This window comes from Choristoneura fumiferana, chromosome 10, assembly GCF_025370935.1.
Source record: "Choristoneura fumiferana chromosome 10, NRCan_CFum_1, whole genome shotgun sequence".
Classification (NCBI taxonomy): Eukaryota; Metazoa; Arthropoda; class Insecta; order Lepidoptera; family Tortricidae; genus Choristoneura; species Choristoneura fumiferana.
In genome coordinates this window covers 5,121,210-5,135,212 of record NC_133481.1, presented here as the reverse complement: position 1 = coordinate 5,135,212, position 14,003 = coordinate 5,121,210, and the positions used below count along the sequence as shown (strand labels likewise).

General features: G+C 37.9%; 1 protein-coding gene across 3 annotated transcripts in view; it reads left to right on the top strand.

Annotated features, from left to right (window-relative positions):
- The window catches only part of LOC141431887 (uridine phosphorylase 1), a 33,825-nt gene that overhangs the window by 8,243 nt on the left and 11,579 nt on the right, over positions 1-14,003 (top strand). For 2 of the 3 annotated variants that reach the window (XM_074093172.1, XM_074093173.1), the window contains exons 2-3: positions 8,577-8,700; positions 9,282-9,443. In XM_074093172.1, the coding sequence (XP_073949273.1) occupies positions 8,577-8,700; positions 9,282-9,443 (286 nt within the window). Of the gene's footprint in view, positions 1-1,195; positions 1,383-8,576; positions 8,701-9,281; positions 9,444-14,003 lie in introns of all 3 variants that reach the window. The other variant, XM_074093171.1, reaches the window with a different exon arrangement.

Below are 14,003 nucleotides of genomic sequence, written 5' to 3'. Positions count from 1 at the left end.
TTTAAGTACCTAATCAGAAACCGAATAAATATCATGGGCCACTTCACATCAATTGACCTAGTCCCAAACTAAGCAAAGCTTGTACTATGAATACTAGGCAACGGTTTTTTTATTTTTATTCGACTGGATGGCAAAAGAGCAAGTGGGCCTCCTGATGGTAAGAGATCACCACCGCCCATAAACAGCTGCAACCCCAGGGGTATTGCATATGCGTTGCCAACCTAGAGGTCTAAGATGGGATACCTCACGTGCCAGTAATTTCACCGGCTGTCTTACTCTCCACGCCGAAACACAACAGTGCAAGCACTGCTGCTTCACGGCAGGATTAGCGAGCAAGATGGTGGTAGCAATCCGGGCGGACCTTGCACAAGGTCCTACCACCACCACCACCTGCCACCTGCTACTACCACCTGCTTAGTCAGGTTTTCTAACCACTTGGTTATCCGGTCGTCAAAATAAGAACAATTATTAACAAGGAATGTCAGCCATTTTTGTTTAAAACGTGGCATAGGCAACAGTTCCAATTCTGATGGAAGTTTATTATAGATCTTACACCCTAGATAATAAAAATTGCAACGAAAGTTATGTTACTTATATTAAATTACAACCAGTGTACCAGTAGTATTTCGTACACTATTATTTTTAAACTTTATTTATTTTGACACGTTCCCTATCGTCCTCATGGTTCGACATAAAGGGTGTATCTTCGAGGTATTGACGTACATTACATTTATGACCTTGACTGTACCTAACCTACACATTTTGCTCTGTGTAACTATCAATAAATATTTTTCGTGTCGAGGAAGTGCAAAATTTCTTTTCAAGGAAACTTCCTAGGAAATAGGCTAGTCGTACATTAGAGTTCGATAGTCCTATAAGGAACCTAGTTTTGCCATATCCGTCCGTCCGCGGACTTTGCATGAACGCCGACAAAGTGCAAAACAATATTATGTAAAAAAATATTTAGGGTGTACCATACACCAAAGTGGGATGTTTTTTTTTCTCATCTTAACTCATAGTGTGGGGTATCGTTGGATAGGTCTTTTAACACTCTTTTAGTACTCGTAACAATATAATTTTGCAAAATCATGTACTTTTTAAGTAGTTTACAGCAAGTTAAAATTTTCAAGGAATTTTTATTTCTATAGCCAGAGCTACCGCATTTTTTTATTATTTTTTTCTTTATTCCGGCCAGTATATTCGGTGTTTGATACCGCCATGCCGTGTAACTGCAAGGTGGATGTCCTGTGCTCGGAGCACCACAACGGCTGCCGCATGAGAGTGCAGCCGCAGAACGGGAGCAACGGCCATCGCCCGCACAGGAAGGTGTATGACGAAGACCTACCTTCCGACGACGAACCGGAAGACACGAACAGCATAAGGTTGTGATTATTTACAGCGTACCTACAATTAAGTAACTATACATATATAGTCAATAGTCAAAATTTGTTATATTTACGGTATAAAAAGCACTTAAGCATTTATAAATGTGCAAATAAAGTACCACCGGTTCGGAAAAACCATTGCTGACCAACGAGGTGTTTTATTTTATTAAACAGACATAATAGGTACGTAAAGCAAGTGTAATTTCGAGCTTAGTCGATTTCTTCTTATACCTGTCATTATGTAAATGCGAAAAATAAGTAGTGAAGTTTTATAAAAAAATATGACTGTCCATCGCAGACAATTTTTGCCAGCCTCTAGTGGGTTTTTTTGCCTTTGTACAGTAAAATATTCTGGAAAACAAAATGCGTCTTAGGAGGCAATGGTGGACGAACGAATGGCTGCGTAAATACGAAAAATAGGTATACTTAGTAATTTAAACACCGAAAAAAAAGTAACAATAGACGTAGAGGTTCCAGAGCGATTTTTTTGTGGAAAATGGCGCGCATGGTTGCCAGACGGCCGATCGATACTTCCTTCATCTATCTATCTGTTATGGTTGTCGTTTTCCAATTTTATTAAGCTTTATTTATTTAATGTTGTCAGCCTTCGACGTCGTTCTGCGTCCTTAATGTCCGGCCAGTCCTCCCTCGAAGGACTTTTATGTTTTACGGTTCAGCTCTACACAAATATTCCGGGAAAATTCGCGCACAAAAAAGCTCATTATTTTCTGTTGATTAAATAGCGAAACGGTGAATATATATGCACTCCTTCAAATATCAAGGTTTTTAAATACAGATTACAAATGTTTCCTCACGGGAAGACGTTCATTGTACAAAAGCGTTATATGCGTTTTTCTTATGAGGAGCATAATGTGTGCCTATCACCAGCCTACCACTTTTTTATTTAAGGAGCTATTTATTTTATTTCAAAGTTTTCAAACTTTATATAAACGGACTAGCGCACGACCGAACTTAAGCCTTTTATAAAATTTGTTAGCTTCGTGTTTCGCTGTTGTTAGGTCCCTTAAAGTTTTTGGAAGAAGACAATAAAATATACCTATCATTTGGTAAAGTAACTTCGGCTGGTTTCGCGTTTGCTATTTTAGTAAACAATATTTAGGGGCTGTTACACCATCCATTGATTAGTGTTAACTGGTGGTTAGGTGTGATGCCGTCTCTATTTGTTTTGTTCAAATAGACGGAGACGGCACATTTAACCGTCGGTTAACGCTTATAAATGGATGGTGAAACAGCCCCTTAAAAAACGCTTCTATCTACTTTCGATCGCTTCGTTTCAAGCCGTGTGTTTGTAAGCAACGTGTTATATACATATAATTATAACCTGTCAGAGCTAAACACAAGTGACGTTATACGGAGTGCCAAGTACTAGGCACTCATCACTTTGCACTCTCCCTCGAGAGGCCGATGTTTGCAGTCCTTTATAATGTTTGCGTTGTGACAAGATCGCAAATTTTGCTTTTAACGAAGCTTTGAAACTGTGTCAATGTGGGAAAACTTAAAAGGTCCCCGAGATGGGACACTTTTAAGTTTAACGACCACTTGCGAGTACCTGCTAAATTTAGAACATGTTTGCTTAATTTGCTAGACGAAACTATGTTTAAACTTTTAGCTCACCGATTATCCTGATGTACTTTATTTTTGTTTATAATGTTAACAACTGGGGTTATCTCATGGTTATGGGAATGGGAAAATACTATGTAGATGTTTTATGTGTGTATTTTAGATTCATCTAGCTGTGGTGTTGGGCGTTAAGGAAACGTGTAGCTCGGTTAAAGAGTAGTTTATTAATGAGAACTTAAGCCTAAGAGTACATGATATATAAAGGGATGGAGTGGAGGTGTGTGAGTGCACACTACATAGCTTTTAGCAACCCCCTAATGATTTTAAAAGACCTATCCAACGATACCCCACACTACAAGGTTGGATGAGAAAAAAAAAACACCCCCACTTTACGTCTATGGGAGGTACACTACAAAATTGCATGAAAATCATTTTTTCCAACTCAAACGTAGCTGTTTCGCACGACTTGGCCTCACTCACTACCTGGCGGAGGAGCATGACAGATATTCCATTTATTTTAACATGGACCTCCGAAAAGTAACGCCTAAATCTATACAGTATTAACATGACAGTTAAAAAAAACCTTAGTCCATTTGAAACAGTTAAGAAATGAATCATTTAATTATTATTATTTTTAGTGTTAAAAATATCTTCGGCGGAAAATTAGAGAACTAGAGCAGGCATATTATAAAGCTGCTCCATTCGTTATATTTCCCTTAAGCCCAGTTACGTAACAGAGTTCATTTGAATGAAGCGAAAGGTCATGCGATCAAATTTTATTTTATTATAGTTTGGGTTCCGCAGAATTCTAAGTAAGTACAGTCGAGGAAACAACAACGTACCAGTGTAGAATCTTTCCGCTACTAATATCATAATAAATCTATACTAATATCATAACATTTCCGCTACTAGTTTAAGTTAGCTTGAAAAGATCCCTTTTAGGGATAAGTTCGCCTCTTTTGTTTTGTTGTTTTCTTTTTGTACATATTATTTTTGTGTTATATGTACAATAAAGTGTTTTTACATACATACATATCATTTTGACATCCGTCACGTCTGCCAAAAAAATAATAGCGACCTTGATTATGAAATGGAACCATTTTTTTTTTCAATATAAACTTCAGTTATTGTGTTTTTTATTAATTTGACGAAGCATGTGGCTGAATACTTTTGTTTTTAATTATTCTTCTATTAAAAACTCACAAACATTCACCGAAACTAGTATAAAAACTTGTTTTATCAGTAAATCTAAAGAACAACATCGAATCGATTATTTTTTGTTTATAAAATTGTGAAGTAACTATTTTAAATATATTATATTAGGTACCTACCTTTGTAAATATTTTTGCAAAAGTGTTCATCATCTCATCATTACGGCCTACATACATCCTACTACAGGCTTCCCCTCGGAATAAGAGGGCTTGAGTCGCGTTTGCCGGTTCCCATGGGCCTAGTGCCAATTGAGAATTTCACACTAATATTGAATTTCTTTGTAGGTGTGTGCAGGTTTCCTCATGATGTTTTCCTTTAACGTAAAGGTTAACGGTAAATATAAAATGTAGTCTAGCTAGCAAATCACAATAAGGTGTTATACCGATTTATCGATTGGCATCGTAAACAGCACTAATGGCCTGATGCAATCCCGTAATCTCCTAATCAAGTTAACGTATCGTGTAGTTACGCGAGCCTACGTAAATTTTATATGCGGTAGAATAAAACAGTTTGTACCTACTAGTGACGTAACCACGATGATACTAAGTAATAATTTTATTTAAAATGGTTTTTACTAGCGATGTAACCACAATACTAAGTAATTTTATTTAAACAGTACAGCAGAGGACTTATCACGCTAACACACACGAGTAATATTTACCTCGACGTTTCAGCAACATTACAGTGGCCGTGGTCACGAGTAGACCACGACAACGACGACATAAATATTACTCGTGTGTGTTAGCGTGATAAGTCCTGTGCGTGGTATTTTGACTATAAACAGTACAGGTAGGTACCGACAGAGCTTTGGTCGGAGTTTTTTGTTAATCGTGTTTTTTAGAAGATTGTATTTAAATAAGTTTTAAAAGTAAAGTATAAACTAAATAAAAATATAGGGAAATAAAACGCTTAGTCGCGCGCTATCTAGATTTTGATCTCTAGGCCTCTAACTCTAACTCAGTTCAACACGAAATTCCCTTATAGCGCCTGAAATTTTCACAAAAAAAACCATGATTTTTCGAAAACACGCGTTTTCTCAGAGATATATCGATTTTTCCAAGAAAGCCCCCATATTGTATTAAATTTCGTTGAAATCATTAGATTGAACCGCATCCGCGATTCCCGATATAAATAAATTAGGTATAGTCGACCAAGAAATTGGTTTACCACCCTAAGGTTTAATGTCATTTGTAGCGCTTAAAACGTCAAAGCCTAGGGAAGGATTTAAACTCACAAGTCAATATAACAATCGGCCTTATTGTTTTATTTCTGAAGCAGGCACTGTCATTAAAATTGGTAAAGCACTTTCATAGTCGACTATACAAGTAATTATTCATATGACAGGACGTGAGGTAATTTATCTTAACAACCTTTCCTAGCAACTGTATCTGACTGAATGACGTCTTATTACAAAAAAAAAAACTTTATTTAAATTAAAAAATGTCACGTGGACCCAAACTTTATTCGTATTTTAACTTTGCTTTTGCAAATTGTAATCAGTTGAGAAGTAGGTACTTATGGAGGAAGCTTGTTTTTTGTTTGCATAACGATTTTACATACTGTTCATGCATTGCAATATGCAAATTTGCCGAACAGCCACCTACATGTTATATAGGTAGTGGGGATCTGAAGATTAAAACATTTTTAAATAAAAAAACGGCCAAGTGCGTGTCGGATTCGCGCACCGAGGATTCCATGTACTTTGTAGTTTTCTATGAATATCCAGTGTTAGCAGAGTCCCTCTCCTAAGTAAAATAAATAAACGCAGTTACGGACAGGCGGATAGACTTAAATAAATTAAGATATACATATTGGTTGTACTATAAGAGTAACCGTACCAAATTTTAAGTTTCTAGAATAACTGGAAGTATACTCTATAGGTTTTGATTTTCTGGCAATTTGTAGGGACACATCTTTTTTTATCGACTACCTATATCTTTTTATTGCGTTTACTTATATGTTTGATTTATTCATTGCTCCAAGGAGTAGCAGACATGAGTACCTAATTGATATTAATTTCAGCTTTATGCTCCACCTTTATCCCACGCGTTCCTGAAAAAATGGTATTAAAAGAAAGACGGACGGATGACAGCCAAGAAAGTGATCTTACGAGGATTCTGTTTTTGCCAACTGAGGTAGAGAACCATAATAACCTAACCATCAAAAAGTTGGAAAACCCCCGACTTTGTCACTTCAAAGTTCAATATCTCAAAATGGCTGAACCGATTTTTGATGAAACATATCTAAGAACCATCGCTAGAAAACCTGATTTCAAATTAAAAAAACCGCATTCAAATCGATCCACCCGTTTAAGAGCTACGGTGCCACAGACAGACAGACACACAGACGGACACACATAACGGTCAAACTTATAACACCTCTCTTTTTGCGTCGGGGGTTAAAAAGACGCTGGTCGGACCCACAGGTGACCATAGCTGGCTCTTTCCTGGGACAACGTATGAGCATTGCAATACAACGCGGAAACGAAGCCAGTCTTATAGGGGCTGTTTCAACCAGAGCTGTGCGAGGATGTGTTGCGACGAATGTGTTTTTCATGGACCGATAGGAACTTTTCATTTAGGGTCATGTGTCCAACAATGAAACTTAGGTACACAGTGAAACATTGCGATATTTCTAAAGGGCCACGTTGCCAGATTGTGCACTATATCGCGTAAGGACACCCTTGAGAAACCCCCACTGTACTCCAGTTTGCATCGGCGTCACGTGGGGGAACACGTGTCTACGGAGCTTTTTCAGTATTATTGGCACAAAAGTAAATATTTTTATTCAATTAAATTATGGTTAGAAATTCAATATTGATACTTTCCTAACATTAAACATATTTCGTAGATTTTCGTGTTAAAGTGACACAATTTAGCAAGCCAAAATTCGAGGTTAATATAAAATACCTTAGGTAGTCAAAAATGAAACATTTACGCATGGGACATTTAATGAGGCAGATTAAAGTTAAAGTAATTAAAACTGTTTCGATTATATTCGTGCATTTACATAAATACGTCTTAAAATTATGAATCAGATTATATTTGTTTTTACTTTTCATTGTTAAATATGTAATGGTTCATTATGTAGGTACACCACTGTGGACACAGTGGAACATTTCCCATTTTTACTTTTTTATTTTTTTGATGACTTAAGTACTACACATTCCTAAAGAATACTGTATATGTCACCCGAAACCCAATAAAATTAACTAAGTACTGTAAAAAATTCAGACTTCTATCTATCAAAATAAAAGATTTATGAGATTTAGAATTTTATGTGTTTCATTGTTGGACACTTCACCCTACCTCACCTTGCTCCGCTCAGCTGTTTCCACCAGAGCGGTGCTGTGCGAGGATAGGTAAATGAAGCGTTTCTATTGGTTCATCAAAAACACATTTCTCTGGTCGAAACGCAGTCTTATTATGGGCACCCTGCCCAATAGTAACGATCTGGGTGATATTTTTAAATATAGGTTATTAGGTCTAGAATAAATTTGTTAATTCCTTCGTATAATGTATGTTAATACAGATTTTTCTCGGTACCTATTGAATCAGGTGTTACTTTTCCGCAAATTAATAAAACCCGTATAGGTGTATAATAAATAAATACGTAACAAAAAAAACCATCGGTTGAATCAAAAAGTGTGAAATTTATTAACAGGAGTATCTCGGGTTCCAGACTTCCATCTATCTACAAACCAAATTTGTCGAGCCGTTTTAGCAAGCTAAACACACACACACACACACACACACACACATCACGATCTGTTTTTAACTTCGCGCGAAGAATAGTTTTAGTATTCCCTTCCTCGACTCAAGTTTGGTTTTCATCCAAAAACTACTAAGTGGCTTCTTTTATATAAATTATATAACACACATAAAATTTGCAATTATTATGTTGGAGTATCTAACAATCTGTATCATTCAGTTTATCGGAGGGTGTGGTGTTCTGTCGTTTTAGGGTAGCGACGAAGACGACTTTCAAAAATCACTAATTAGTCTTTTTTGTGTCTTTTTGTGTTTAATTTGAATTTTACAGCGCACTAGTGTTTAACTCATCATCATCATCATCATGTCAGCCGAAAGACGTCTACTGCTGGACATTGGCCTCCCCAAGGCTCTCCACTCAGACCGGTCTTGTGCTTTCCGCATCCACCGCACCGCGATCCCGCGATCTTAACTAGGTCGTTGCTCCATCTTGTTGGAGGCCTACCGGCAGCTCGTCTCCCGGTCCGCGGACGCCATTCGAGAACCTTCTGACCCCATCGGCCATCAGTCCTGCGCGCGATGTGCCCCGCCCACTGCCACTTCAGTTTCGCAATTCTTTTAACTGTAATATTCTAATTTCTTTAGACAAATAAATATAATTTAAATCAATAAATCAATGGTTGTCCAGGTATCCAGATGGCACGGTGCGGCTGCGCAACCCAAACATCGAGCTCATGGATCAGGACATCCTGTACCACCTGGCGCTGGGCAGCGGCTCCCACGACCTCGTGGAGATGTTTGGGGACGTCAAGGTAAGTCCGAGATGAGAAGGTTCGAAAAGGAAGGAGAGTCACGGGGCTTGCGGGTCTTATGACCTTCAAATATCGTACATGTATTCATGAATATCTTGAAATTGACAAATCTAGCAAAGACTTTGATCTGATTTTGACTGGGTGTGACTATTGTACACAGTGTTATTTTTGATTTCTGTTAACTTTAAACGGATCGGTTGTTGACGCCTTTAAACCATAATGCCACGATGCTAAACTCCAATTAAAAAAAAACATTATTAGCCCACCAAAAGCAGATTATTTTCAATTACTTAACTGTCAACTATGATTTTTAGTTGCTTCACAACAAAAACAAATAATTAGTCAATTGAGTTAGGAAATAAGTGACCGTGTTTTGACAGCTCACAAAGAGTAGACGTCAGTTGACTCATCATCACATATCAGCCACACAAGCCTCCCTCTGTCAGTTGCTTCAGCAGCATCCACTGTGAACCCGCGGCTTTAACCAGGTCGTACGTCCATCTCGTTGGTGGACGTCCTACGCTGCACTTGCCGAACCACGGCAGTCCTATCCTATTGGTAATATTGATCTGTTTCTCCAGTTTGTGTGCATGGGCGGCACTCCAAAGCGGATGGAGCAGTTCGCGTACCACATCATGGCGGAGATCGGGCACAAGCTGCCGTGTGGAACGACGCTGCAGGACATCAGTCAGTTCTCCTATCGCTACTCCATGTTCAAAGTCGGGCCCGTGCTCTCCATTAGCGTAAGTACCCTAGTCCGTCTAAAGGTTTCTCCATCTAGGGCCTAGGCCTAGACACAGAAGGCACAGACTATTACGCCTAGATTTTAGGCGTATAGTCTGTGCGAAAAGATAGCCGGCGTAGTATACAATGGTACTTACATTTATTTATTTAAGCGGGTAATTTGATGGGAAATGATCACCACCGCCCATGAATACCAACTACTCAAGTAGAGTCATTGGTCCATTGCCGGCCTTCTAAGTAAGTATACTTAATCCGTTTTCTTGAAAGATCCAGTGTCATATACCAGAAACACTGCTGACGGAAGTTGATTTTACAATTTCACTGTAGGTACGTATTGGTCCTACGCTCGTATTTCACCGAATTAGGAGTTAAATGTTTAAATTGATTAAATTTGTCACATACGCGGGGCTATCCAATGTTAGTCAAGCGAATTTACAAAGTTATGAGAACAATTTGTCTATTTACCTGGACAATAGCTACGTCTATCAACTCTACATGTTACAAGAAAAGTTCGATCAAGTGATTCTTACGCTAAGTAAGTGAGATATTCGCTCGAGTCATCCAGTGTAATACCCGCTCTACATACTGGGCTAACGTCGGGCAATCTGGGCAAGCTTCTTTCATTGACAGTTTAAGAGTACAACAGACTTTCAAAATGCTTTAAGATATTGCAGGCGGTTTATTTGGCTCACAATTTCTTTACGCGGCGGCTTTAGCTAAGCTATTTAGCGTTGGGTAGTAAAATACGACACCGGTGCTGTGTTAATTAAAGGGAGTTACAACCGCTCGAGCTAAAATTTCATTAGCCGTCCATAAAAGACTACCCAAAAACTCAGCATTAGATGAGTTTAAATGTAATCATTTTCATGCCTGCCCATATCGTTATATAAAAATATAAAAACCGGCCAAGAGCGTGTCGGACACGCCCAAGATAGGGTTCCGTAGCCATTACGAAACAATCAAGTAATATTTTTCTAAGGAGTATTGTGTACTGTGTACGGAATCTTCCAAGCTTCTAGGTATTATATGAAAATTTGCACTTTAAAGTTGAATATTTCGCAAACAGATCACTGACTCGAAAAATCGTCCTGGCAACCCCCCGATGGTTTTAAAACACCTACCCAACGATACCCCACACAATAGGGTTAGTCGAGAAAAAAATTCACCCCCACTTAACGTCTATGGGAGCGGTATCCTAAAAAAATTTGAAATTTGGATTTTGTTTATTTTTATTTTACCACTTTGTCAGCGTGACTGATACATGTAATTTGGCATGAATATATGTATACTCTAGTACTAACGGTCTCTGAGCTTAGCCGCAGACAGACAGACACACGGACAGACATGACGAGGCGAAACTATAAGGGGTCCTAGTTGACTACGGAACCCTAAAAAGTTGCGTTTCTACATATTTGAAAGAGGATTCGGTCCTGCACTTGTATTTCAACTCAATGGCAGTTTATTGTAGAATTTAAGGACAGGCTGGTTTGGGATCTATGATACATGTGAAATTAATAAAAAAAAACTCAGTAAGTAAGTGAGTCAGTAAGTAGGTACGTAACTGATACAAATATTTGTGATTAAGTTACAGTCTAGGACACTGAATTGCGTTCTCATCATCATCAGCCAGAAGACGTCCACTGCTGAACAAAGGCGCCCTTAGAACGCCACAATGAACGACAACTCGCCACTTGCATCCACTTGCGTACCTACCTACCAGAGTGGGATCTTTTCATAATAAACTATACCATGATTTCTTTAACATATGTATGGAATACTATGCTATGACGTTAGTAAGTAGCAAAGATTACTGGTACGCGATTCATTTTATTTGACTCCACACACAATCTTTCAACAGAAATTGATCTTCAACCTTGTCTTCCACCTGTGAATCGAATTGGCAAGTCGCGTGACGTATTAAATGAAAAGGTTCGTTGTAAGAATTCCAAAATAATTTTATTTTTATTTTACAAAAATAGATTTGAAGTTAGGTACTTATTAAAAAAAACAGTAATTGGTTAGCTTGATCGAATACTCTTTTAAACATTTTTCGTACCTAGCCATGCTTTTGACAACGTATTTACTTTTTGAACACAGATCACTGTACAGAAATATCAATCAACATCCCAGCCTATATACATCCCACTGCTACTCGTAGGCACCTAGGCCTCTCAGAATGAGAGGGCTTGGGCCGTAGTTCCCACGCAGGCCCAGTGCGGATTGGGAACTTCACACACTATATAAATATCGCTCACAGTTAAAAAACACTGAAAAATATTTACGGGTGTGTTCGGTTAAAGTTTCCCAATCACTAGAATATTCCGAAATCATTTAAAGACACGGGTGTACTTATATGTATTTTAAATGGAACCGACGTTCCTGAGTGTGGCAGTTAGTTTTCATTGAGAGTTGCGTTTGTCAAAGTGTCAAATGCATTCGTGAGTCCATTTCGCCACGCACTCTCACACCCCTACCTTTTAAGCATTTCATTGGTAACAAATATTGACTTTGACGTTTTAGCCCCTTAGAGCAACGCGGCCTTCCCCCCCGCAACAAACGCCAGAACAATTTTAAAGGTAATCTACCGCTAAGGCTACTCGTACTTCCGGTAGGAAGCTGGCGTTACTCTAAGTTTGGCCCTATTCATGCGCGGCAACAACTGTTTCCCTGACTTTGTCATTGGCTAATGCCCTCGTAGCCATCAATAAAAAAAAGCTTCATTTATTATAGGTACCTAGTCAGTTTAGTATAGTTCACCGTGAATGTCGCTGTTTATACAATTTTTTGTTTGTGGTTTTAGTTTGGATTTTGGGAACAAATCACTAATAATATTACTATTGTAATTAGCCTACAACTGTGCCCCATTGTTGGGCAAAGGCCTCCCCTCTCGGCCTTACACATCTCCCTATCCAGAGCTATAGTTGACCACTTCCGTCTCGCGTCCAGGTCAATTTATATTGAGATTAGATTTAGGGGCTGTTCCACCATCCATTGATCAGTGTTAACTGACGGTTAAATGTGATGCTGTTTCTATTTGTTTTGTTCGAATAGACGGAGACGGCATCACATTTAACCGTCAGTTAACACTAATCAATGGATGGTGAAACAGCCTCTTATATGTTAATACTGCAAGCAAGGAATTCATTTGTCGCATGCCATTGGTAACAGCTCGTTTTCTCGGAGATAAAAGGTATCTTTTTATTTAATCTGATCTTCTAATATTTATATTTAATTATATTTATAATTATAAAGTTATATATTGTTTTTAATGTAAATATAATGTATGATGAATTTCATTGCAATCGGTTCAGTAGTTAACGCGTGAAAATGAAACAAACAAGCAATAAAGAAAAAACATGTATTTTTTAGAGTCAAGTGACATTATTTCGTACAAAACGGACATATGATAATTGTTTACCTATGGGAAATTGAGGACACTTTTTTTTAATCAAATTCAATAATACGACGTCAACAAGAACCTGAGTAAAAAAATATTACCAAATAAAAAAGTAGGTACAAATTTAAATAGAAATGCACTTCTATTGAGCCCATATCTTTCCAGCATCTATTGTCATTTAAGTTATCTTAATTGAACCATGAACATTAAATGAGCATAGCATTTGAAATCGCTTTATAACACATGAATTGGCACGTGACACCACTTCATGTTTATATCTCGTTAGTCGTGACAGCCTCTGAATAGGGATGGCTAACTATGATCGATTAATCGAAAAATATATTCTAAAAAACCTTTTTACGATTTTGCAGCCAAAATTATCCGTTCATTCATCTATAAGTGGTCTATCACATGTACAAGCAGTTATTCAGAAATGACGACGGCCAGAGACGACGGCTTTATGATTGAAATTTTAAGTCTTTATATCGTTCTAACACTAGACCGATTTCCTGAATACATATGCCAGAAACTCTTGAGATTACTTCCAATTTGATGAACGCGATCAACACGTAAAAAATGGCAGTTTTCACTTAATTAACCATTTTCTTCAAATGAAGATTAGTTAAATTAATTATTTGTCTTTGAAGGACTCCAACACCATCCTTCCTGGACGTTTAAGAAACCTAATCGAAAGAAATAAGTTTTTCGAATTTTGCCTGCGTTTTTGCAATGTAGCGTCCGTTCTAATTAGATAGTTTCACTTTTATTACATATTATATACCTATGTGTAACATAATCTTTCCGTTTGATTTTCAGCCACTTATTATTATTTTAATACGAAACTTGGCAATTATGCGCAGTTCTGATGACTATAGGTATACGAGTACAATGAAATGGTTCCTTCGAGCTGATCTGATGATTGAGTCGGAAGCTGACAGTGGAACTCAAAGACAGAATAATGTGACTTAGCCATGATTGGGCTTGTTAGAATCGTCTTAGGGTGTACTTTGACCAATACTACTGACCTTAGGGTGTATTTTAGGTCTGAAAAGGGAGTAGGAAGAGAGGCTATCAAACTAAATCTAGTCGTCTTTGGGCTTGTTAGGGTCACTTAGGGTGTACTTAGGCCAAGTATGGTATCCAAGGTCTGATTCAGCAGTCA